Raw genomic sequence first — 24772 nt, forward strand, 5'->3', positions numbered from 1 at the left:
TGTAAACTTGCTTAAAAAATAAATAAAATGACTTGAAATTTTTTTTAAAAAATGTTACCTTCAAAGAGATGAAAACCAGAACACTATGAGGCTGCTAAAGCCACCTGCCACACCTCTTCTCTAATTTCAAGGTTGTTTGTCCTCTAAATTCACTTATCTGAGAACACAGATTCGCCCTGTGGCAATGACTTTGTTTATATGCGTCCTCAACTCTAAGCCCGGAGAAGTGGGGGCAGAGGGGCGCGTCACCCTCAGCCCAGGCGCCTTCTGTACTTTGACTTCGGTCCTGGGGGGTAGTGCAGCTGCGTGGCACGACATCTGAATAGCCGAGGAGATCAAGCCAGCCTAACTCCTTACTGTCACCATGCTCTCCCTCTGTGTGTGTGTGTTTCTCCCAGCGGGAATCGGCCGTGGGACACCCAGCCCGAGACAACCCCAGAGGAAACTTCGTAACCAGGGAACCCTGGCCGGTTCCCGCCACCTCCCACCCACGCGGAATCATTCCATCTCCCGGGGACCAATCAGCACTCCGCACGCTGCCACGCCAGCCAATCCAAGCAAACACACGTTGCTCGGGCCAACTTCAGCGACTAGCCCTCGGGGCACCGGGTTCGAGCCGCGGGCGTGGCTAGACGTTCGGCCCGCCTTCCCCGTGCAGCTTGGTGCCTTCTCATTGGCTGAGACCTGCACTGGCTTGGCGCCCATTGGCTGCCGTCGCCCGCTGCCCCGATGGGCGGGGAAGCTTGGGGAGCTGAACGCGTCCGTGTTTCCGAGAGCGGTGAGTCGGTTCCTGGCCTGGCGCTGCCCAGCTGCGTTCCCCTCGCTCCTCGCTTCTGCTCAGGTAGCCTTGGGTGGGTGCGCGGGGGCGCGGGGGCCCCGAGGCGGCTCCGAAGGAGGCAGGGAGGGCGACCGGCGGGCGTCCTGGGCGCCCAGCCCGGTGCCTTTTCCCGGAGCTTTTGCGTGGAGTGGGGTGGGGGAGGCGGCCGTGGAGGGCGGAGATGGCGCACCCTGGCCTCCCGGAGGGTGTAGCTCTCACAGGTGAGAACACTGAGTCGCAGGGAGGCGCGAGGGCGATCCAGACGTAACCCGGGGCTTGCCCGCCGTCTCTCCACACTGCTCGCCGACTTCAGGGTTTGGGCACCGATGAGGCCTCCGTTTCTTCATTTGTTCAGTGGGGAAGGGGCGGTAGTAACCTCGCTTCTCGGGCCGCGGTGAAGAGTCCCGAGGTCTCGTTCTGTGCGGGGCACCGTGCTGCCTGGTTTTGGGTAGAAGCTCAGACAACCCAGGATCCATCCTCTCACAATAAGCATGGACTAAGACGATGAGGATAAAAGACCGCTTTTTCCAGTGCTTCCTGGAGGTGTCTTCCAAGTTCGGTGCGAAGTGGATAAGCTCATGGAGCTCCTCAATGAATTCGCCTTATTACTGTTATCCTTAATTCACCATTAGGAAGGATCACCTGAGCCCTAGCTGACTTGGCCCGCTGACTGAAGGGTCCCTGGTTCTACTCTGATCAAGGGCACATGCCCGGGTTGGTGGCTCCATCCCCAGTGGGGGGCGTGCAGGAGGCAGCCGATCCATGATTCTCTCTCATCATTGAGGTTTCTCTCTCTCTCTCTTCCTCTCTGAAATCAATAAAAAGATATTTAAAGAAAAAGCTATTTTGGCTTCAGAAACCAGAACAAAATATGACAAAATCAATATGATGTCATATATATACATACATATATATATATATATATATATATATATACTTAAAAATGATTCTTTATTGTTGAAAGTATGACATATGCCCTCCTTTTTCCCCCATTGACCCCCTCCAACCCGCCCCCACCCCAGGCCCTCACCACCCCAGTGTCTGTGGCTATGGGCCATGCATATATGAATACAGGGTTCTTGGTTGATTACTTCCCACCCACCCTCCCCCGCCTTCCCTCAGATTCTGCACTCTGTCCCATGCTTCCATGTCTCTGGATCCACTAAGTTCATCAGTTTGTTACTTAGGTTCCACATATGAGTGAGGTCATGTGATACTTGTCTCTCTCTGACTGACTTATTTCCCTTAGCATGGTACTCTCCAGGTCCCTCCATGCTGTCTCAACGGATAAGAGATTCTTTTTTACTACTGCATAGTCATATTTTTAATGTAAAGTCTCTCCTAGTCAGTGATCAGCTTTCAGCGTTTTACAGAATAGATCTTTAGCCTCTGAAGGCAGAAGCCCTGGATTGGAATTCTGGCTCCATCGCTTACTAGCTCTCTGGTCTTGGACAAGTGACCTGATTTCCCTATTGCTCCATTCCCTTTCTGTAAATTAGGAATAATTATAGGGTTGGCTCTTAAGGTTCTTTATGAAGAGTAAATGAAAAAATACAATTTAAAGTGGCCCAAAAGTTGATCACACAGTAAATGATTTTAAAATGTTAGCTTTATTATTTTAAATAAAGGATTAGAGCATTAGGAGCTTGAACATTATTAACTTGGACATAAACTTAAAGTTGTGATATTAGAATTATTGCCTTAAGTGTTGTAAAAAGTCTCAACATTGTTGTAAAGCTTGTGCTAAAATCAGTCAAAGTGAGCACTAAAACAGGAACATTAGTCACATTGCAGAATAGGCTTTCCTGTTGCAAATGCTACAGCCAACTCAAAAATGAGAAACTGAGTTAGAAAAGCTAAATTGCCAATTCAAGATTGATTGGAAATCATGCATGTTAGGTAAATACAATTTAATTTACAAGGTGTTGGTTTGCACCACATCTTAGGGGAAAATCTATGGTATGTTAAATTGAAGCTATTCACATAAATGAAACTCATATCTATTGGTTAATGGAAGGTCGATTTCTATATGAGCTTCTTTAAAAAATGAATTGTGACTTAATTTTATTATATAAATAGAAACAGATTTTTATGGCATTCACTTTTTATTAGGGTTTTATTAGGTTCTATAAAATACAACCTGTGGCCCTAGCTGGTTTGGCTCACTGGATAGGGCGTTGGCCTGGGGACTGGGGGGTCCTGGGTTCAATTCTGGTCAGGGGCGTGTGCCTTGGTTGCAGGCACATCCCCAGTGGGGAGTGTGCAGGAGGCGGCTGATCGATGCTTCTCTCTCATTGATGTTTCTAGCTCTCTGTCCCTCTCCCTTCCTCTCTGTAGAAAATCAGTGAAGTATGTTAAAAAAAAAAAACAAACAAAAAAAAAATACAACCTGTGGCCATTTCTCTGGACATACATTTGACAAAAATTGGGGTTGTATTTTATCAATGACTATGGTGCTTATAGAAAAATTTTAACTGGGGAAAGCTGCCCACTCTATGATGACACCCACTATCTACACCAGTGATCACTTCAAAAATATGGACATAGAAAACATAAACAAAAAGGTTAAAGTAAGTAAAACATGAAAATAGACATTACCCAGCACTGTATAATAAAACTGTCAAGAGCATATAATCCTATATATGGAGCTCAAAGTTAACTGCTACCTGTTCTCTCTGAAATGTAAGTGGTAGAGTTGGAGAGTTTCTTGATAAAAGGTCAAGAAAGGGAATAAAAGAATTAATAAGAAGGAGTTCAAAATGGTATTTAAAACATTTTCTGACATTCTCCACAGGTGGAGATTGCAGGAGGGCATATGGTATGCTTTCCATTAAATTAGCATGAATACCCTGTTATATTAGGACCGTGGTCGGCAAACTGCGGCTTGCGAGCCACATGCGGCTCTTTGGTACACCCAGGCCCCTTGAGTGTGGCTCTTCCTAAGCCTTAGGAGTACCCTAATTAAGTTAATAACAATGTACCTACCTATATAGTTTAAGTTTAAAAAATTTGGCTCTCAAAAGAAATTTCAGTCATTGTATTGTTGATATTTGGCTCTGTTGACTAATGAGTTTGCCGACCACTGTATTAGGAGAACGCCAAGACTTTGGTAACCCCAATACTGCCCCTTTTTGGTCTTGGAATATATTTCTAGAGATCCTCTGTCATGCCTGCCCACCCACGGATGGTTCCAGCGGTTCTCAACCTGTGGGTCGCGACCCCTTTGGCGGTTGAACGACCCTTTCACAGGGGTCGCCTAAGACCATCCTGCATATCAGATATTTACATTACGATTCATAACAGTAGCAAGATTACAGTTATGAAGTAGCAACGAAAATAATTTTATGGTTGGGTCACATGAGGAACTGTATTTAAAGGGCCAGAAGGTTGAGAACCACTGGTTTAGATAGTAACCATTATTCCCTTTTGGACTTAATCTTGATGAACAAAAATTCATGCAAGAATTAACTGCCTGGTTAAATAGTTCATTGGCTAAAAGAGAGCTTTCCAACTTTATGTAGTTTGTTCTCTTCCCTTCCTATCTCCTACTCCACTACCCTTAAAGTGACTCATTAATGATCTTTAATGTTTTAGTTTTTGTTATCATTGCAGTTAAAAAAAAAGTTTACTTGAAGGGTGGAATAAATCAATTTTGAAAGCAAAAACTAGATTATATCCATCTCTGTCATTCTAAGACCTGGTATACACTAGATGCCTGGTAAATAAAATAGTAGACCTCTTTGAGAAATTGTTGTTTCATTACATTAATGGACGTTTTATTCATTCAAAAGCTCAAGGATGATTAGTATAAATGGACCTGCCTTAGATATCTTGAGGATTTCCATAAGTCAGGCTAGTAGCTCACCTTTTTTTTTTTTTCTGTTTTATTCACTGTGTCCCTACAGCATGCTAGACTTCACATTTCTTGCCCCGAAAGATTTACAGTTAAATGGGAGAAGATGATAAGCAAATAATTACATTACAGAGTTGCTATGAGAAAACTTGGGAGGGGGAACTACCTTAATTTTCAGGAGAATCCAGGAAAGAAGAGTAGAAATTATGTAGTGAAGCTTGGCCAGTGCATCAAGGAACCCATAAGCCATATTAAGGAGTTTGGACTTCATACTGATCAGCAGTAGGAGTGAATGATTACTAAAGATTCTCATCTTTATAGGTAGTTTTTATTGCTTACATTTTGTGTGCTGGATTTGCACAGAGATAACGTTGTTTACAATAATAGCTTTTCATTTCATCTTTGATTTCTATCACATATTTTTTAAAAATTATCTGCCAACCACAGGAACCTGCCAGGTGACTTTGGGTTTAAATAACATTGTTTTAATTACAATGATCCTTGTAATAGATAAATGAAATTTCTTTTGCAAGTCTTCTCTAAGAACTTATGCTTGTTTATAACATAAACGATCTTGAATAAGATCATTGTAGTAGCTATCAAGTTGGCAGTCTCTTGAGTGGAAATGGGATATATTCCTGACTGGCAGACTTTTTGAATGAGCTCATTCACTTTTAGTCTGCGGGTAGGACCTGTACTTGTTATATATTTGGCACCACTTACATAGATCCTAAATTTTCTATTTTTGAATTTTCTCTATATACTTTCCCATGTTTCTGTGCTATGCCACCCCAAAATATACCAGTTGGGATAAGGATTATTTTGAGCTGAAGGCAATTAATCAGCAGCAAATGAAAAGAGAGCTCTTTTTCCTCCCACTATCTGCCTAAAAGTAGGACATACATTTCCCTTTGTGAGGGTTTTCTCTGTCCCCTCCTACATCAGGAGGAGGACAGTTCATCACTGGAGACAGAAAGTTGGCATCGAGATGGTCTGCACAAACTTTACTAAAATAACCCTATCTTCTATTGTTTTCTTCCATATAATTACTTCCCATAATTTATCACCCCTAGAAGCCCAATCCCTTTTCCTTATCTTGTCACTTCTCCAAAATTTAACACCCTTTATTAAAATGCTGTTTAAGTCCTGGTCTAACTACTACTTTGGGTCTCCACTTTTTTTTTTCTTGCTGTATTGATTAAACTTTGGGGTAAATAAAATATTTTAGTGATTGCCTCATGTGATTGGTTTTTCTAAAGTGTTAGGATACTTTTAAAAAAACTTATTAAATTTTTATTTTTAGTTAGAAATTATTTCAAACTTATAGAAAAGTTGCCGGAATAGTGCAAAGAAGTCTTGCTTATCTTTCTACCAGATTTACTGTTAACCTTTTGCGGTGTTGCTTTCTCTAATCTATAGTTTTCTATTTCAAATCTTGCTACTTGTCCCAATAATGTCCTTCATAACAATTTTCATTCTGGTCCAAGATTCCAAACAGGATCATGCATTGCATTGTTTCATGTCTCTCTCTTTTTTTTTTATTGTTCACAGTATTACAGATCTTCCTTCATTACCCCCCTCCACCTAGCCCTTGCCCCTCCCCAGTCTTCACTACACTTATTTTTTATGAAGGCCTCTGAGCCTAAAATTAAAATGTTAACATCAAATAAGATTTGTGTACCTTTTCTTCTGTTAACCTGTCTTTTTTTAAAAAAAACTTTTTTAAAAATATTTTTTATTGATTTTTTTACAGAGAGGAAGGGAGAGGGGCAGAGAGTCAGAAACATGGGATGAGAGAGAAACATCGATCAGCTGCCTCCTGCACGCCCCCCACTGGGGATGTGCCTGCAACTGAGGTACATGCCCTTGACTGGAATTGAACCCGGGACCCTTCAGTCCGCAGGCCGAGGCTCTATCCACTGAGCGACACCGGTCAAGGCCCCTTTTCTTTGTTTTGTTTTTTTTTTTTTTTTAAATATATTTTATTGATTTTTTACAGAGAGGAAGGGAGAGAGATAGAGAGCCAGAAACATCGATGAGAGAGAAACATCAATCAGCCACCTCCTGCGCATCCCCCACTGGGGATGCGCCCGCAACCCAGGTACATACCCTTGACCGGAATCGAACCCGGGACCCTTCAGTCCGCAGGCCGACGCTCCATCCACTGAGCCAAACCGGTTTCGGCTGTTTTGTTTTTATTGTTGTTTTTTCTCCTCCTCCTTTGTTTTCCCTCCTCCTCCTCCTCCTCCTCCTCCTTTTTCTTCTTCAAGGGCCCCTTCCTGGTCCTGCTTCCATGAATGAGCAGCTGTGAGGAGGTGGAAATGGGAGGGCAACCAGGCAGCGTGGGGAGGGGTTATCTTCACAACATTCCATTTATACACAGAAGGGACCAGACAAGCACAGAGTCCCTATTGTTAGAAGTTGGCAGCTTGAGAAAGGGGCGCTTGGGGGGCGGGGTGGGACGGGACAGGTTGCAAGTGGGCGTGTCAATAAAAACAATACAGCCCCTCTCCGAAACTGGGGTGCCTGGGGTGGGGGACTTGGTCTGTTTCCACCCAAGAGGAATCAGAAGATCAGAAGCGGTTTGGGGGTCCAGAACCGTCAGGCATGGAGTAACCTGTCTTTTGTCAGTTTAATTCGAACATTCCGAGACAGAACCTTAAGAGGGTAGAGAAAAAGTTTTTTTCCTCCCCTACTGCTCTATATCATTTTAGTGTTTATCGTTTTTAATGGCTTGTATGCTCTGTGTTGCACTCTTTAAATATTGACTGCAACATTGATTTAGTTCTCTCACCTTTAGTTTTTCCATCAATGGTTTTCAGTCCTGGCTGGATAACAGAATGATCAGTGAGGCTTTTTAAAGGACCTGGATTTCTGGAGCCTATCCCAGAACAGACCCACTGAATCACACTGCCTAGCAGTGGGCCCTGAAAGCTAACATTTAAAAACACTGTCAAAACTTGAGGGAGGCAGAAGTTAAAGTGGTAAAAGCAAATCTTTTTAAGAACTATTGCAATGGGAAAAAAGAAACCTCAGTAAAGAACTGCACTTCCTTCTGAATGCAACAAGGATAAGTGGGAGTTTATAGCCAAGGAATAGGGAAGATATCACCGGAGGGAAAATTACTAAGGGGAAACATTAGGGGTAAGAGAGATTCTGGCTAAATTAACTTGATAGGCTTCTTGCTGAAGGCAGGCCAGAGTGGTGGAATGAGGGTGGAATGAGGAATTTTTGAGGGTGGGGAATTTTCACTAAACTGATTTAACAGGATATTTGCTAAAACAATCAAGGGGGTTAAGGACAAGCTCAAGAGCTAGGCCTCGTCAAACATCGGGCTCAGGGACTAAGGAGGAGAGTCTTTGTCAATAGCAGCAACTACTACAAAATACAACAAAGGTGATTCTAATGCATGCATCTGTAGTTGAGAATTGAAGCCTTATTTCCATAGAGGCTTGATATTTCGTTTAAATCTTCTCTTGGCTTGATGGGTCTGTAAATGGGCAGCTTTTCCCCCAAAACCTTTTCTCCATTAGGCTTTTCCTGGAGAGTACCACAGAACCAAAAGGAGACAACACTAAGACCAAATAATTCTTGTTTTGAAACGAGCACACTTAGGTGCCTGATGTGTTCCAGGCAGTGTTCTCATTAGTGGGGATATGGTGGTGAATAAGGCAGACAAGGGCCCCTGCTCTTAGTTGGGGATGTCATGGTCAAAGAGTAGAAACAGTATACCAATAAGTGAACAATTTAATTTCAGATCATGATAAACACTATGAAGAAAATAAAAGAAGACTATAGTAGTGACTTAATAGAAGACTGTATTAAGGACAGAGGTTCACATTGAAAAATTGTCATTATAGGTTGTTATTGGTCATGCTCAAATTTGGGATCTAGCAATCCAGGCAGAGAAATAGCAAGTCCAAAGCCCAAAGTCCATGACAAGCTTGGCCTATTTGAGAAACAGAAAGACAGCTGGTAGGACAAGAACATTGTAGGTAAATGGGATGAAGGGTGTGGATAGGAATCTCATATGGTTTCAAGGTTTTGGACTTTGCACAGCTGGCTCAGTTATCCTTTTATAGCAAATTCTTAAGATGGGAAGGCTAAGGCAGTTTGAGGGAAGCAAGAGATGCCCATTAGGCATTAAGCTTCTGGATCTGGGAATGGTTGGTGTCTCTCTCCCTCTTCCTCTGGCTTTCCACATGTCGGCTGCAGGATAGCCAGATTTTTTTCATGCTTGCTTGTTGCTCAAAGGCTCCCAAAGCTATCATCCTAAAAGAAACCTGCAGAACCGGCATGGACTTTCCTAAGAGAGTCTGGGAGTCCTAGACTCCATCTTTTCATGGGAGGTGTGTCAAAGAATTTGCAGCAGTGTTTTAAAACCATCACATTATGGAATCCCTTATATTAAGTTTGTTATCTTTCAATAATAGTCATAATTTCCTTTTAAAAATAATGGTGAATAGTACCTTGTCTTTGGGATTATTAATGATATAGTACTTTTTCTATTTTATATAGTTAAAATTGTTTCCTTAAAATTATGAACCATTTGTTGACACTGTACTTACTAGTGCTTCTAAAAGTCTTCATAGGACCTTCTTCCTTACACCGTCAACTAATTGAATCCTGTAATACTTCATCAAATGCAGTACAATATTAAAAACAGTGGAGCATTTAAAAAATGTGAAATTGTTTGGAGTTCTGTAGCCCTGTCTTTAGAAGAGGTTTTCAGTTCTGGTTCTCATTTGTTTGCTAGAGTGAGTCCTAAATCTGTTGGATAGTAAAATTAAAAAATGTTCAGTGGCTAAAATCTAAGAAAGTTTTTAAAGAGCTATGACTTGTGTATTATTTTTGTATTTTGGAAATAGCAATTTTTTTTCTTTAAGTGATCTGGAATTTTAGAATTTTATTCCTTTTCATTGGATTCTATTAGGAAGGAAAAATAGGATTGTATTTTAATTTTATATGAGTTTTTAATAACTTAAAATTATTCTTGTCCCTAACTATGTGTTACTCACTTTAGAAATATTTAGGAAAAAATCCTATATGCCCAGGTCCTACTCTCAGAGATTCTGACTAGTTGATTTGGGGTAGGGTCCAGGTATAGGTCTTTTTTATAGCTCCCAGGAGATATTCTATTATGAAGCCACACTTGAAACCCCCTGCCCTACTGCATCAAATTGTGGTGTTTGCTGATGCTTATTTTGGTTTTTGTAACAGGGAAAAAATAAAAAATGGAAGGCCTGCCCGATGCTGCTGCTTTTGCAACTAAACTTAAAAACACTCTCATCCAGTACCATAGCATTGAAGAAGATAAGTGGCGTGTTGCAAAGAAAACGGTAAATTTGTTTAATTGGGGTGTATCTTCTGTCTAACGAATTAATATCTTTCAGAATAGTATGGGAAAATGTGGACCATACTGCAAATGGGTGTGCAAGATAGATAATTTTCCAAATAAGGAAAAGTGGGTGGTTTAGCAGGTCATAAAGGAACAAACATAGTAATCCTGTACCGCTTTCAGTAATTCTTTAGATATTGGACATGAGAAAAGACTTGGGCAACAAGAGCCTAAAGAATGGCCTCTTAAGTCAACAAAAAATGTATCATTGTCAATTTAAGGAAGTATAGTAATTGGTAGTTTGGAATAGTTTCAGATATTTCAATAAGCCTGTGAGAGTGGCCAGTTAGTGTTTTAGCAACATGACTTGCCCAAATTATCATATGGCTGAGTGTTGACAGAGCCAATCCTAGAATCCAGGACTCTTCCAGTTAAGTGCTTTAGCTATGCTGATATTCAGAATTTCTTGGGTAATTACCAGTAAAAAATTGTAGGGATTAATTCAAGGTAGCACTGTCAGAACAGATGTGAATTGTTTAATATTTTAAAAGATATGAGTGAGTTCAGAATGAAATATTTAGCATTCTTAATGTCTTAGTCTAAATGTGTCAGTAGACAAGATTGGAATAAGGAAAATAATAAATGGCCAGTGAGATAGTGCTATCACTGAATCTTTACAGTATTTGGGTCACATTAAACTACTGAAAAATCTTTCTTGGAGGTCTATAATTTAAATAAAATGTGAAGGATTTTAGGATAGAGAAAAAATTCAAATGTGGATCATTTGATGATATAAATAACTTTTATGCATCTCTGAATATTTACTTAAGTTTTAATGCAAAGACTAATGCTTTAGACATATGAAATTGTCAGTTTTATATCCAAGGTTCCACTTATATAGTTATCACCATTTACTATTTTTATTTTTCTAGAGAGATGTCACGATTTGGAGAAAACCTTCAGAAGAATTTAATGGATATCTGTACGTAAATTCTAGTAGTTTTATGTAGCTCTTAAGACATTGCTGAATGTTTTATACGTACACACACAGAAACATTAATGATCACTAAATGATCATTGTCAATAAAATTAGGCCTCTGCTTCTAAGATTTAAACTTTCTGAGAAGCAAGTTACCTTATGAAGTCAAAGCCTATTCCCATAACCCTTCTGTACTGAGTTGATGGTGATGGGATCATAAATAATGATGTGAAATGACTGATAAGATCTTAATTTCTTAGCATCCTATATAATAAAAGGCTAATACAAATTGAACGAACGGCGGAACAACTGGTCGCTATGACATGCCCTGACCACTGGGGGCAGATGCTCAATGCAAGAGATGTCCCCTGGTGGTCAGTACACTCCCACAGGGGGAGCGCTGCTCAGCCAGAAGCCCAGAAACCTCTTCCGCCTCCACAGGAGCACTGAGGGGAGCAGGCCTAAGCTATCAGTCGGACATCCCCTGAGGGCTCCTGGACTGCGAGAGGGCACAGGCTGGGCTTAGGGACTCCCAGAGTGCGCAAATTTTTGTGCACCGGGCCTCTAGTCAGTCTCTCTCTCTCTCTCTCTCTCTCTCTCTCTCTCTCTATATATATATATATATATACACACATATATATATATATATATAAAATATACATATATGTATATATATACACACACACTGAGTGGCCAGATTATTATGACCACCTGATGTTTGTAGGCAAATTAGCTATAATTTCGCACTGAAGTTGCTAGAGGGCCAGACCATTATAAATAGGGAAGCAGGTTTTCCATGACAGTAGAAGTGATTTTTTTCTGAAGATATGGGTAAACGATGTGATTTTACAGCCTTTGAACGTGGGATATATTTGAACATGAGTGGCCAGATTATTATGACCACCTTACGTTTGTAGGCAAGTTAGCCATACACTGCATCGTATGGGATATGGAAGCCAAAGGCCTGTTCGAACACCTTTGCTCTCTCCAGTTTCCAAGATAAAACGTCTCCAATTCGCACAGTAACACAAGGATTGGACAGTTGAGCATTGGAAAAAAGTCATGTGGTCCGATGAATCACGTTTCCAGTTGCATCATGCAGATGGCAGAGTGAGAATTTGGCGGAAACAGCATGAAAGCATGCACCCCACATGCTTGAGTACAACCCTTCAAGCTGGTGGGGGCAGTGTTATGGTTTGGGGCATGTTTTCCTGGCATGATTTGGGCCCTTTAATTCGTGTGGAACAACATCTGAATAGCACAACATACCTAAGTATCGTTGCTGATCAGGTTCATCCTATCATGTTGATGGTATATCCCATTGGAGATGGCTTCTTCATACAAGACAATGTGCCATGCCATGGTGCTCGTATTGTGCAGGAGTGGTTTCAAGAACATGAGGGAGACTTTACCTTGCTTAGATGGCCCCCACAATCACCAGATCTCAATCCAATTGAGAGCATTTGTGGGACGAAGTTAAAAGAGCCATCGGGCAGCTGGTTCCACAACCATCAAATCTCACAGAACTGGACAGTTGCTATTCATCAGGCATGGTGTCAGATTCCTCGCATCACCTTTCACCATCTCCTGGAGTCAATGCCAAGAAGAATCACCACAATATTGAAGGCAAAAGGTGGCCCAACGAAGTACTGATGTGGTGGTCATAATAATCTGGCCACTCACATTCAAATATATCCCATGTTCAAAGTCTGTTAAATCGCTTTGTTTACCCATATCTTCAGAAGAAATCACTTCTACTGTCGTGGTAAACAACCTGCTTCCCTGTTTATAATGGTCTGGCCCTCTAGCAACTTCAGTGCGAAATTATAGCTAATTTGCCTACAAACATCAGGTGGTCATAATAATCTGGCCACTCAGTGTATATATACCACAATGTGTTTATCTATTTGCAGATTTCCTACTTATAACTTTACTAGAGGCCTGGTTCACGGATTCGTGCACTGATGGGGTCTCTCAGCCTGGCCTGCGCCCTCTCACAATCCAGGACCCCTCAGGGGATGTCGGACTGCTGGTTTCGGCCTGATCCCTGCAGGCCAGGCCGGGGATTGGGCTGAAACTGGCAGTCCAACAGCCCCTGAGGGATATAGCAGTGCATGAAGCAGCAGGCAGCCAGGGAGGAGCACTCCTGCTCATCCTGGTCCCGCTGCGCCTGCCGCCAATGGGGCAGGAGAGGCTCATGCTGCTGCAGCTGCGCTAGCAAGTCATGAGCCTGGCTTATGGCTGAATGGCGCTCCTGCTGTGGGAGCGCAGTGACCACCAAGGGGCAGTTCTTGCATTGAGCATCTGCCCCCTGGTGGTCAGTGTGCATCATAGAGACTGGTTGACCAGATATTCGGTCACTATAGGCTTTTATATATATAGACTAGAGGCCAGGTGCATGGATTCGTGCATCAATAGGGTCCCTCGGCCTAGCCTGAGGGGATCAGTGGACCTCCATGCTGTCGCAGCCCAGCCTTACCCGCCAGCTCATCGGGCTCCAGCCCGTCCTTTGTCATTGCTTACTGCCTCAACCACTGTCAATCTCGCACAGTATGAAGTAGTGTGCGAAGTGGCAGGCGGCTGGGGAGGAGCCTGCGCAGTTCCCGTTCATCCCAGCCCTGCTGCACCTGCCGCTGCCGCTGCGGCTAGGTAGGCTTGCTGCTGCTCTGCTGTGGTCTCCACATGCCTGCCCTAGGGCGATACCGGCGCACCCATGACCACGCAGCTGCCACTCATCATCACATCCTCACTCCTTGTGTGGCGCCAGAGAAGTGGCGCGGGCTCACGTCTGGTCAGTCTCAATCCCGGTCCCAGTCTGGATGGGGAAGGAGCATGCAGGGGGAGTATCTGCGGGAGAGACTCGCTCCTCCACAGCTGCACTTGCCAGCCATGAGCCTGTGTCTGGCGCCCGTTGTTGAACAGCTGAGCAGCGTTCCCACTGGGAGCGCACTGACCACCTGGGGGCAGCTCCTGCGTTGAGCATCTGCCCCTTGTGGTCAGTGTGTGTCATAGCTACCAGCTGGTCATCTGGTCGTCCATTCACTTAAGCTTTTATATATGGGTAGGTTGTTGTCAATTCTTCCCTGTAAAGTACAGTGCTACAGTGAACTTCTTAGTATGTCTCCTACACTTGTGTGATTTTCTTGGGGTATGTACCTGGGTCTTAGGGATGTGCTTCATTCAACTTCACTGACCATTGTCAAATTGCTCTCTAAAGAGGTGATAGCAGTTTGAGAGTTCTCATTCCCTTCCACTCAATTCTTAATACTTGTTATTAAGTTTATAATTTCTGCCAATCTGAGGCACATGAGATGGTATCTTACTAGTATTTAGTTGATTATGAGTGAAGTTGAACATCTTTTCTAAATTTATTGACATTTCAGGTCAATTTTATCATGTCCTTTGCCCATCTTTTCTTTGGACTGTCTGTCTTTTTTTTAATTGACTTATAGGAACTAATTATATATCCTGTATAATAATTACACCTCTGTTTATATGTGTTGCATATATATTCTTCCAGTCTATAAAAATATGTTTATACTAATAACATGTTGGAGTATAACTGAGAAAAGAGTAGTATGCAAAATAAATGGGAACATTACAGTGTTCTGCAGACTTTTTGGCAATGGCATAACATGACGGTACTTTACCAGTACTGTGTTTGTGATAACATATAATATAGCCTTCAGACTTCTTATTAGATTTGAGGACAAAGAGTACATTCTGATAAAATAATTGATAGAACTTAATTTATCAGAAAAGTTGTTGGGATTTACTCCCTTTAATAAATATTCATTGCCCTAGCTGGTTTGCTCAGTGGATAGAGCATTGGCCTGTGGACCAAAGGGTCTCGGGTTCAGTTCCAGTCAAGGGCACATATCTTGGTGGCAGGCTCTTCCCTGGCCCAGGCCCTGGTCAGGGCGCATCCAGGAGGCAACCAATCGATGTATTTCTATCACATCGATGTTTCTCTCTGTCTTTCCCTCTCTCTTCCTTTCTCTCCAAAAGATCAATGGAAAATTATCCTCGGGTGAGGATTAACAATAAAAAATCAATCAATCAATTAATCTTCATTGACGTTTGCTCTAGTTAGTTCCGAACTACATAGGAGGGCATGCTGAAATTTTCATTCCAGTAGTATTTGCCTTTTTTTTTTCTTTCCAGTTTCAAAGCCCAAGGTATTATAGATGGTGTTGTTAATGATATAATGGACCATATACGCCCAGGTCCCTGTCGCTTGGATTGGGACAGCTTAATGACTTCATTGGACATTTTGGAGAACTTTGAAGAGGTATTTGTTTAGAAACATTACTTCAGATTGTGTGTGGGTGTATGTGTGTGTGTGTGTGTGTGTGTGTGTGAGAGAGAGAGAGAGAGAGAGAGAGAGAGAGAGAGAGAGAGCGCGCGCGTGTGTGTGTGGGGGGGTGGGGAGTACCCATTGGGTGTGAGCATGTGTACACACTTGCATTCATTGCTTTGAGAATAAGTAGTCAGGGCAGAGGTCTCACAGGGGAATCCTTGCTGCCTTTTAAAAAGCTTGAATTTTCTCATATTACCTAATGAGTCTTATTTTCTGAAATCTTAGATTTCAGAAGTTTATTTATCTAAGATTTCAGAAGAACTGAGTTTATTTTCTGAAATCTCAGATTCTGAAAACACCACTATTATATTCAAGTTTCCAGGTAAATTGTATATAAGTTTTCTGTTGAAGCCAAAATCAAAGACCAAAGATGTCACTCTAAACAAAGTGGCTTCCTGTCTTTTTCTATTTTTACTAATTTAGTTCTTACCATGTTTGAATATATTTTTAAATATATTTTTATTGATTTCAGAAAGGAAGAGAGAGGGAGAAAGAAATAGAAACATCAATGATGAGAAAGAATCACTAATCAGTTACCTCCTGCATGCCCCATACTGGGGATCGAGCCCGCAACCAGGTCATGTGCCTTGACCAGGAATTGAACCATGACCTCCTGGTTCATAGCTTGATGCTCTACCACTGAGCCATGCCAGTTGGGCTGAACGTCTTTATTGAATCATGTGGTGTTTTAGTGAATGTATTTGTGTATTTTATCTTAAACACCTAAGGGTTACACCACCTACTTCCATGTTGAATATCATACAGGATACAAAGTAACTATTGAATTAGAGATTTGGATATGAGGAAATATCTATATTTTTATTATATATCTTCTTCATGTGTATATAGCAGCAGTGAGATTTAGAATAGAAATCTAAACCTGTCAGAATCACTAAGAATTATTACTACTAATTATAAGACATTTTAGATGAGTATTAGTTTTTTACTAAGATGAACTTATGATATATGATTCTATGTATGTGTCCTTAGAGTAGGAAGTAACACCTGTTACCTTTTGTCCTTCAGAATTGCTGTGTGATGCGTTACACTACTGCTGGTCAGCTTTGGAATATCATTTCCCCAAGAGAGTTTGTTGATTTCTCCTACACTGTGGACTATAATGGAGGGCTTTTATCTTGTGGTAATGATCTCAAAACCGTATACTGTCTTTCAGTTTGTTTTAAATATTTGAGTTTTCTGGGCTGGATTTTTTTTCTATGCAAGATATGTTTTCATAATTATTTTATAAACCTAAGCTTTGTAAATACTGAACCCTAGAGATTCAAATAACAATATCAAGAAGGGTTCTTAAATTCAAGTTTTTGTTTCCAGTTACATGCTATCCTCCAGATCAGTGGTCGCCGACCTGTGGTCCACAGACCACTGGTGGTCTGTGAGTTCCGAAAGGTTGGCGGCCGCTACTCCAGATCACAGCTAACAAACATGGATAACATGACTGCCTCTAAGAAAGAGATCCAGTAAATGAAAAATAGCTTCTTAGTCTCACACACACACACACATAGACTTGGTATGTGTTAGGGTGTTCTCCTTTTCTGAGTTGTGTACAATTTTACTTTTGAAATTAAAAATAGTGCTATTAGAAGATTCCTGCTTCCTAAGATATATCTATAGGTAAGTTAATATGTTTTCTGTATATACTTGAGTTGCAGGTTGTAAACATCTATTTATTTATTTTTGACCAGCTGCTACCAAAGTTGGATACGGAGTGCCTGTGGAGAGTGGTGGTACCATCGGTTTTTTTAAAAAAATATATTTTTATTGATTTTAGAGAGGAAGAGAGAGATAGAAACATCAATTATGAGGGAGGATCATTGATAGGCTGCTTCCTGCATACCCCCTACTGGAGATCAAGTCTGCAACCCTAGGCATGTGCCTTGACTGGGAATCAAACCGTGACCTTCTGGTTGATAGGTTGACGCTCTACCACTGAGCCATACTGGCTGGGTCCATAAGTTTGTTATTGGCACCTTGAGGCCTGGATGCTACATCCAAGATTCTTAGTTTCCAAGGAGTTCCCAAGATGACATGATACCATCCATTCTGAAGGGATTAGAGTTTTCTGCATTACCTGTCTTAGCTCCCTGTCAGAAATCTACTTGGTAATTATTCTTTTTCATTCTTCCATGGTCCCTCTTGGGGCTGAATTTTCATCTACAGGGATAACAAGACAAATACTGAAACAAGAAATCTAATATTTTAAATATCCAGAGTTTTGATGTCAGTCACTCCTATTAATAGTGTTATTTTAAAATTGCCTTATAGGGATCAGCCTTGACTGGAGTGAGAAGAGAGCAGAATTTGTTCGTGGATATAACCATCCCTGCGGTTGGTTTTGTGTTCCACTTAAAGACAATACAAACCAGAGTCTTTTGACAGGCTATATTCAGACGGATCTGCGTGGGATGATTCCTCAGTCTGCAGTAGATACAGCCATGGCAAGCACTTTAGTCAACTTCTATGGTGATTTACAAAAAGCCTTATGAAAGGCATAAGACGTTTAAACTTGTAGTACTATGACCCTCTGAATCAACTCCTCCTTTCAGCTCCATGGCCTGTAAAAATCATCACCCTTTTCTCTCATCTGTATAGCTTGTAGAAAAATTTGAGATATTTTTGTGTTATTTTATTCCTAAAGTAAATAGCTGTCTAAGAGAGGGCATTGTAGTTTTCTTAAATAGTTATTTGCACCTTGTTTGGTATGGCAGTCTGTGTGTCTACGAATGGAGAGCATGACAGAAATCCACCTTGAAGTAGATAACAATTCTTTGACTCAAACTCTTAAGAAAATGAATAGTGCCTCAGTATGAATTTTTTGGCTGCTTTGAATTTAGAGAGAGCACAAGCTTCATGCCGTTAGGTTAAAATAATCTATTTTAGAGCTTTATGAACATTTTGTAAAAGTTCTAATTTTTTTTAAAGTTAAATATTAGTGCTTTAGTTTTGGTATGCTCTATGAGTTTGCCAATATCTTGGACTAAAGAAAATGCTCTTTATATTTTATAAATATGAACTTCATTATCAACTGACTTGCACTGCTTTAAGTATTGAAAAGATCAGAAATAAATGGGTAGATATTATAGTAACTATAGAATCAAATCAAAAGCATTTCAATTTTGATATCTAGATAGCATTATTTTTTGAATATCTTTAAAAATATGATTGTTTTTTATGTGCATTTATTTTGGGAGTCTTAAAACATTTATGCATGAAAGAAACAGTACAAAAACTGCCATCTATGTGATGGGGATACACCATTGATTGAATAGTAGTCTGAGTTTTGTGAAGTGGCAGGTGGTATCTTGTATTTAGCAACAGGGAATCATCTCTCTAGAAGGTCAAATTCAATGAATGTTCTGTACATGTTCCAGTTTTAAAAGTATCACTCAACTCATAAAATATTACTACTTCATAAACATTCATAATTGTGATGAAACTTTTGTCTGGAACTATAACAAATGCATTCAGAGAGTCATTTTGTAACTAGAATGAATATAATAATTGGTCCCTTGATTCTATGGCTGCCTTAAAGGAACATTCTACATGATTTTAATATCCCAAATGACTCTGGCTTTTGAACTGTCCACCTAGTTTACTTCTAAAATAAGAACTTGAGGCATCTCAATGTGTCCAGGCAATTCTTTTTGTGCGTGTGGTTAATATAGGCAAATTTTTGCGTGTATCTGTTTGTGTACATGCTCACATCTTGAAATCCATTTCATTGTTCAGTGTGAGTTCTTTCTGCATTATTACCATTTTATTTCCTTTTTGTGTGTGTGCTTAATATGGGGTAAAGTGAACTCTGGAAATTCATGCCAGATAGACTACACAAAGCACAAGAGCATATGGTGGTTCAGGTGCATGAAGGTTTGATCTGTGTTTTACTTTACTGTGTTTACCTGAGTGTAAAAGCCTCAATCCTCAGACCCATTTTGATAAAGTGAAAAAAGTTGAGCTGGTTTTTGTCTTTATTTTTTTGCTATTAGCAATGATGTTAAAAAAATAAATAAATAAAAGGTTGTAGTACTACATTATCCATGGTGAATATCTCACAAGTTTTAGATTGAAAATAATTTGTTTCAAGAACTGACAGAAACGATGTGTAAATGATCCTATTTTCTTAACTTGAAATTTATTAATCAATATTTTTTTTCTAAATTGGAACTTTACGTTGCTGGATTTTTCTCCCACTTTTTTTCTTGTAATAGGGAAAAAAACATCAGTAGTTTAATTTTTAGTGTCCCACGGAAATTTATTAAATGTTAGTTTTGACTTTATGTATTTTTTTATTTGGTTTTATTAGCGTAGAGTAGGAAGTTTCTTATATTTAAGTATTCTGTCTAAGATGGAGAAATACCAAAAGATACTCAGTTATAAGGTGCCCAGACTGGGTAAAGGATTTGCAACAATATTGTATGTAGGGGCTGTGATTGCCTGATGTGGGAACCCCTAAACACAAATGAACTGTCCATTCTCTGTTACTCTAATGTTCCCTTTGTCCTATTCCACTTATACCTCTGGTGAGTGATTACATAATCCACTGCTTACTGTGGACCAACTGCAGGTAACAGGATACTCATAGAAAAATTCTCATTGCAATATTGAGTCATAGGGATTGAAAATTTATATTCGAATTACCTAAAATTTATATGCAGTTTCTAAATGGCACTGCAGATCTACTGGGCTCTAGCTGTATACTTAAAAACAAACAGCTTTATTGCATTTACATGCTATACAATTTGCCGGTTGTAGGCATACAGTCCAGTGATTGTTTAGTACATTTACAGTTGTGCAGCCATCATCACAATCATTTTAGAACATGTTCATCTCCCAAAAAGACCCCTTCGCCTGTTTGCAGACTCATAACTAACCAACGTTTAGCACAGTTGCCAGTATACAGAAGATGATGAAAAAGATTATAGAATAGGATTTTGTTTTGTTTTTAAGAGGAGTTGTATTTGAATCTAAGCTCAGGAACCTTGTGTTAATATATTGAAATACGTTATCTCAAGTACCATAATGATAAGAATTTAAGGATGTGGGTTGGGATTAAAGAGTCTGCTGTTTCTATAGCATTGCTGTAGAATAGAAAAATAATGTGAAGCCATATGTCATTTTAAATTTTCTAGCAGCAATATTAAAAAAATAAACAGCTGGGGTTAATTTTAATAATATAGTTCATTTAATTCAATAGATCCCAAATATTATCATTTCAACGTGCAATCAATATTAAAAATCATTAAGCTATTTTATATTCTTCTTTTAAATGAATGCCTTGAAATCTGGTGTGTATTTTACTAACGTGGACTTGCCACATTTAAGTGCTCATTATCCACATGAGGCCAGTGGCCTGTACTGAATAGCACAGTTCTATAGTGCATGTACTAATTTGTTATTCTATAATATGAAGTAGAGAATTTCATGGAATTACTCTTAAATACAAAATCTTTTTTTCTGATTACCAGAGCTTTCAGTGTTTACTAAATTGGTACTGCTAAATATTAGAAATAAATCACTTAGTAGTTGTCAATAAAATAAAAATGATAGCCCTCCCAAATTTCCTTTAAAGATAACTTTTCATAGGACAGTTAATGAAAGCATATAATCTGCCTTGTTATTATGTGGCTGATTATTTTCTCTTGCTTATAGCTAGTTTGTATTAGAAACGTGTATACAGGAATACTACTTGGCATAGCACTGTTTTTAGTACATGATACTTATTTTCTTTAAGGAAATTAATTTCGTACTAGAAAAGGTAATTTATCCTAAGTGATACTTTTGCATGAAATCTAGTTTTATTGACAACTTTTGATTGGTTAATTCTTGATGTTTGACATAATCAGCAAAAATAATTATGAGAATTTAGTGTTCTGCAGTTATGTATAATAGAAACATCTACAGTATTACAGGGGTTGTAAATGTTAAAAAATCTCTTCATTTCACTGTTCATTGAGATTGGGTATATTTGAAATTGTAGATTTCTATGTCTGAAATCGTCTCCCAGTAAAAAAAGCTTTTAGGTCTGAGTAATTCCCTTTGTTATAGATAAAAGTTTTACCTGTTTACTCAAGAACGCACTAGCATCCTTAAAATACGTTGTTAAAATCCACTGTCTTTTTTATTCAGTAGGTGCTGTAGCTATCCCAACCCAATGGGTAAATGAACAGCCCAGGGAAGGTTGGGGAATGGGCCAGACTTCCATTAGAACCTGTATTGTGTAATTAATTACCTATCTGATGTATCTCCCTTGCCTTTTATTTATTTTTTTTACTTTTATCCCTTGCCTTATTCAGCTTCTTGAGGTAGGGGATGGTGGGATCTGAGTATGAAAGAAACATTAAATTAATCCCAGAACACAGGAAATTGGACTTACGATGTCTTCATTATTTTGTTGTTTCCAAAGATTTTTACATGTATAATTAAATAAAAATTCATCTCTTGCAATTCAATAAAAGCTATACTATATATACATTTTATTTTTAAGATATTTTATAATTCTTTTATGAGCCAGTCTGTAAAACTAGAGCCTTTATAATACTAAAAGCATGTGTTAATATAAATAAAATGTGTATTTTAAAAATCAGAATAAAATTTCTAGACTCATGTAATTTATCATTGATATAATCTGTATAAGTTGCTTTAATCTTAAATATTAACAAATAGTTTCATATATCTTAACTTAAAGTGTGTAATTTAACTTTCTGAATTCTTCCAAAAGGATACATATAAACTGGAAAATAAAGATTAGTAACACTGATGGTAACTCCCACCAGTATCTCATGTAATATTAGATACAATACTTCTGAATCTTGATGTGCCGTTATATAGCCAGTATGCTGATGAATTATTGTACCTTTATTACAGTAACATACGGATACATGTACTGTAATATTTATTGTACATATGTTTAAATAATTGTGTTAATTTGATTAGGAATTATGGTGATAATTTTATTTGGAGTTTAAAAAAGCTGGAAGAGATTATAAAGACGTGCTTGATCTGTGCTATAAGAAAGCAGTTATGAATACCATGGATAGTGTGCATTAGAAAATATGACTATTAAATGGTTTAAACAAATAGAGAGTTGTTTTTCTCATAAAAAAGCTGGATATAGGTAATTGTTAGTATTTAATTATCAGCCAAGAATTCAGGGCTTCTGACTCAGTTCCTCCTCATTTTTAACTCACAGTGTTGAGGTGACTGACCAGCTGTGGATATTACATGTACACTCCAGTCAGGAAGTAGGGGAAGGCATGACACCAATCATCTGTGTCTTTTATCCAGAAAGCAAAAGCTTTCCCAGAAGCCTCCAGTAGTTTTTCTTTCCAGTAGTCTGGGTAGCATGACTACCACCTGTAACTGAGGCTGGAAAGGCAAGCATAAAGATTTCCAGCCTTTTGGAGAGATGGCATGACTCTGGATAGCCAGCCATAGCATCAGTGGATCAGCTCTGGGAAGTGTGTTTAAGTTTCCTTCAGATGTCAATAGGAGAGTGACAGACTCCCAAAATAGAAGTGACAGTAGCAAAGTAGTCATTCACTTCTTCATGAAACATGTACACCTTAATTGAGGTAGTGAGGTGATGGAGCATCCTCTGTAGGTTAATGGCTAGTGTCACATGACATCCAACATGAATGATCTATGTTTGTATTACATCATGTTCCTATTCCTCAGGAGCTAAGGGTCCACTATAGATGAAGGCTCCTATAGCCGGAGGTAACAGCAAGTGGATGGAAAATGTGAACTGCACGTGTATCCCAGGAGAGAGGGTACATCTACACTACTTGTGTTATCAACTGCACAGGTGGTTTAGTGGAATGTAGTATTCTTTTTTTTAAAAAAATTATAAGAGAACATTTTAGGACGTTGTGGAGGTAGTAGAAGTGAGCCAGTTGGGCTGCGTAGGCTCAGGAAACAAATTGCGGAGGCAGAAGGGCTCTTGGAGCTTAGAGAGAAAGAAAAGGCGATGCACCTCGTTGGGAAGGGGAAGGGAGAGGTGCTTCCCGAGGGACCACGGGTTTTGTATTCTCACAAAATACTGGAGCAAGTGTAGTATGCAAGCACCAAAATAGGCTTTTCACTCATTTGCATGGTATTCTTTTTCAGGAGCTTTACTTTCCTACTTAGGTTTTGCTTTAGTGACATCCCTGAAGTGACAGCTGATTTTCTTGTTAAAGGAAATAGTCCAGGGATTGTGCAAAACGAGGGTGAAATAATATGTTTCATATAGTCAAAATGGACTTGCGGATGGGAGAAGTTTTTGTTTTTCTCAAGCACTTGCCTCAATTAAAATGTCATTTATTAGGCTACATGTGTCTTTTCAACAAAGTGAGGATTTGGTATTCAATGGTAGTAGCAAGCTACGATTCTGAGGGTAAGTCTGCTGTCATATGTGGCTCTCAAATCTTTCTCACAAATGATTGCTAATTGAGTGGCTGGGCTTAAGAAGGACTTTCAGATCTTTTCAACTCATGTGGCTAACCACCAGCTTCGTAAGAGTGTGCGGTTTTGTCCCTCTCGCTCTCAGGTCCTGTAAATTCTAAAGTGTCATCATGAAGTGACCACTGAATAGCACTTGGTCTAAATAATACTAATTGCACATTAGGATTATGTCCTTAGAATAGGTTTCCCCAAACACAAAAGGGGATTTGTGTAGTGTTACTGAGAAAAAAAACCACAATTGAGACTGCATTATTATGCAGCTATCATAAATGGGGAGATTCCGCAAAAATGGTGCTTTAGTGCTAGGTTGATACCAAAACATCCTATATAATAAAAGCCTAGGTGGCATCGTGCGACGTCACAAGATGGCCACTGCGATGTCATCACAAGATGGCCGGCAGGGGAGGGCAGTTGGGGGCAACCAGGCCAGCAGGGGAGGGCAGTTGGGGACGATTGGACCGGCAGGGGAGCAGTTAGGCGTCGATCAGGTTGACAGAGGAGCAGTTAGGTGGCGATCAGCCTGGCAGGCAGAAGTGCTTAGTGGCAATCAGGTAGGCAGGCGAGAGCTTAGGAGCCAGCAGTCCCGGATTGTGAGAGGGAGGTCTGACTGCCGGTAGTCAGACATCCCCCAAGGCGTCCCAGATTGGAGAGGGTGCAGGCCGGGCTGAGGAATACCCCCCAACCCCCGTGCACAAATTTTGTGCACTGGGCCTCTACTTGCAGTATAATTACAAGTCTGGAAGAAAAAATAAACAGGAAAAGAATGCTTCCCTTTGGAAGACGTTATGATGTTAATTTTCTGTATTTTCAAATCTTTACAATGAAAAATCAGTTTTTATATGAATTGTTGCATTTACCTTGTGCCCTGTGAACTGACTTTCTAGTAGTGAGAGCACTAGGTTGGGCTAGGACAGTGGTCGGCAAACTGTGGCTCGGCAAACTGCCGCTCGTGAGCCACATGCGGA

The 24772-nt window shown here is 40.0% G+C and overlaps 1 protein-coding gene across 3 annotated transcripts; it reads left to right on the forward strand.

Annotated features, from left to right (window-relative positions):
• Positions 1-731: 731 nt before the first annotated feature.
• STARD4 (StAR related lipid transfer domain containing 4) lies at positions 732-21948 on the forward strand. Of its 3 annotated transcripts, none has more exons than XM_006081162.3 (6): positions 732-841; positions 9891-10009; positions 10941-10990; positions 15152-15278; positions 16374-16488; positions 17631-21948. In XM_006081162.3, exons 2-6 carry the CDS (start codon positions 9905-9907, stop codon positions 17849-17851), a joined length of 618 nt encoding a protein of 205 aa, XP_006081224.1. In that variant the 5' UTR covers positions 732-841; positions 9891-9904; the 3' UTR covers positions 17852-21948. The 3 variants fall into 3 exon arrangements, with proteins under 3 accessions (XP_006081224.1, XP_023604812.1, XP_014319368.1); XM_023749044.1 differs by having other exon boundaries at positions 760-778; XM_014463882.2 differs by lacking the exon at positions 732-841 and adding an exon at positions 7354-8066.
• The last annotated feature ends 2824 nt before the right edge of the window (positions 21949-24772 follow it).

This window comes from Myotis lucifugus, unplaced genomic scaffold, assembly GCF_000147115.1.
Source record: "Myotis lucifugus unplaced genomic scaffold, Myoluc2.0 scaffold_0, whole genome shotgun sequence".
Classification (NCBI taxonomy): domain Eukaryota; kingdom Metazoa; phylum Chordata; class Mammalia; order Chiroptera; family Vespertilionidae; genus Myotis; species Myotis lucifugus.

Coding starts and splice junctions, on each gene's coding strand:
- STARD4 (XM_006081162.3), top strand. CDS start 9,905: ATGGAAGGCCTGCCCGATGCTGCTGCTTTTGCAACTAAACTTAAAAAC. Junction 10,010..10,940: donor GGCGTGTTGCAAAGAAAACG/GTAAATTTGTTT, acceptor TTATTTTTCTAG/AGAGATGTCACGATTTGGAG. Junction 10,991..15,151: donor GAAGAATTTAATGGATATCT/GTACGTAAATTC, acceptor TTTTCTTTCCAG/TTTCAAAGCCCAAGGTATTA.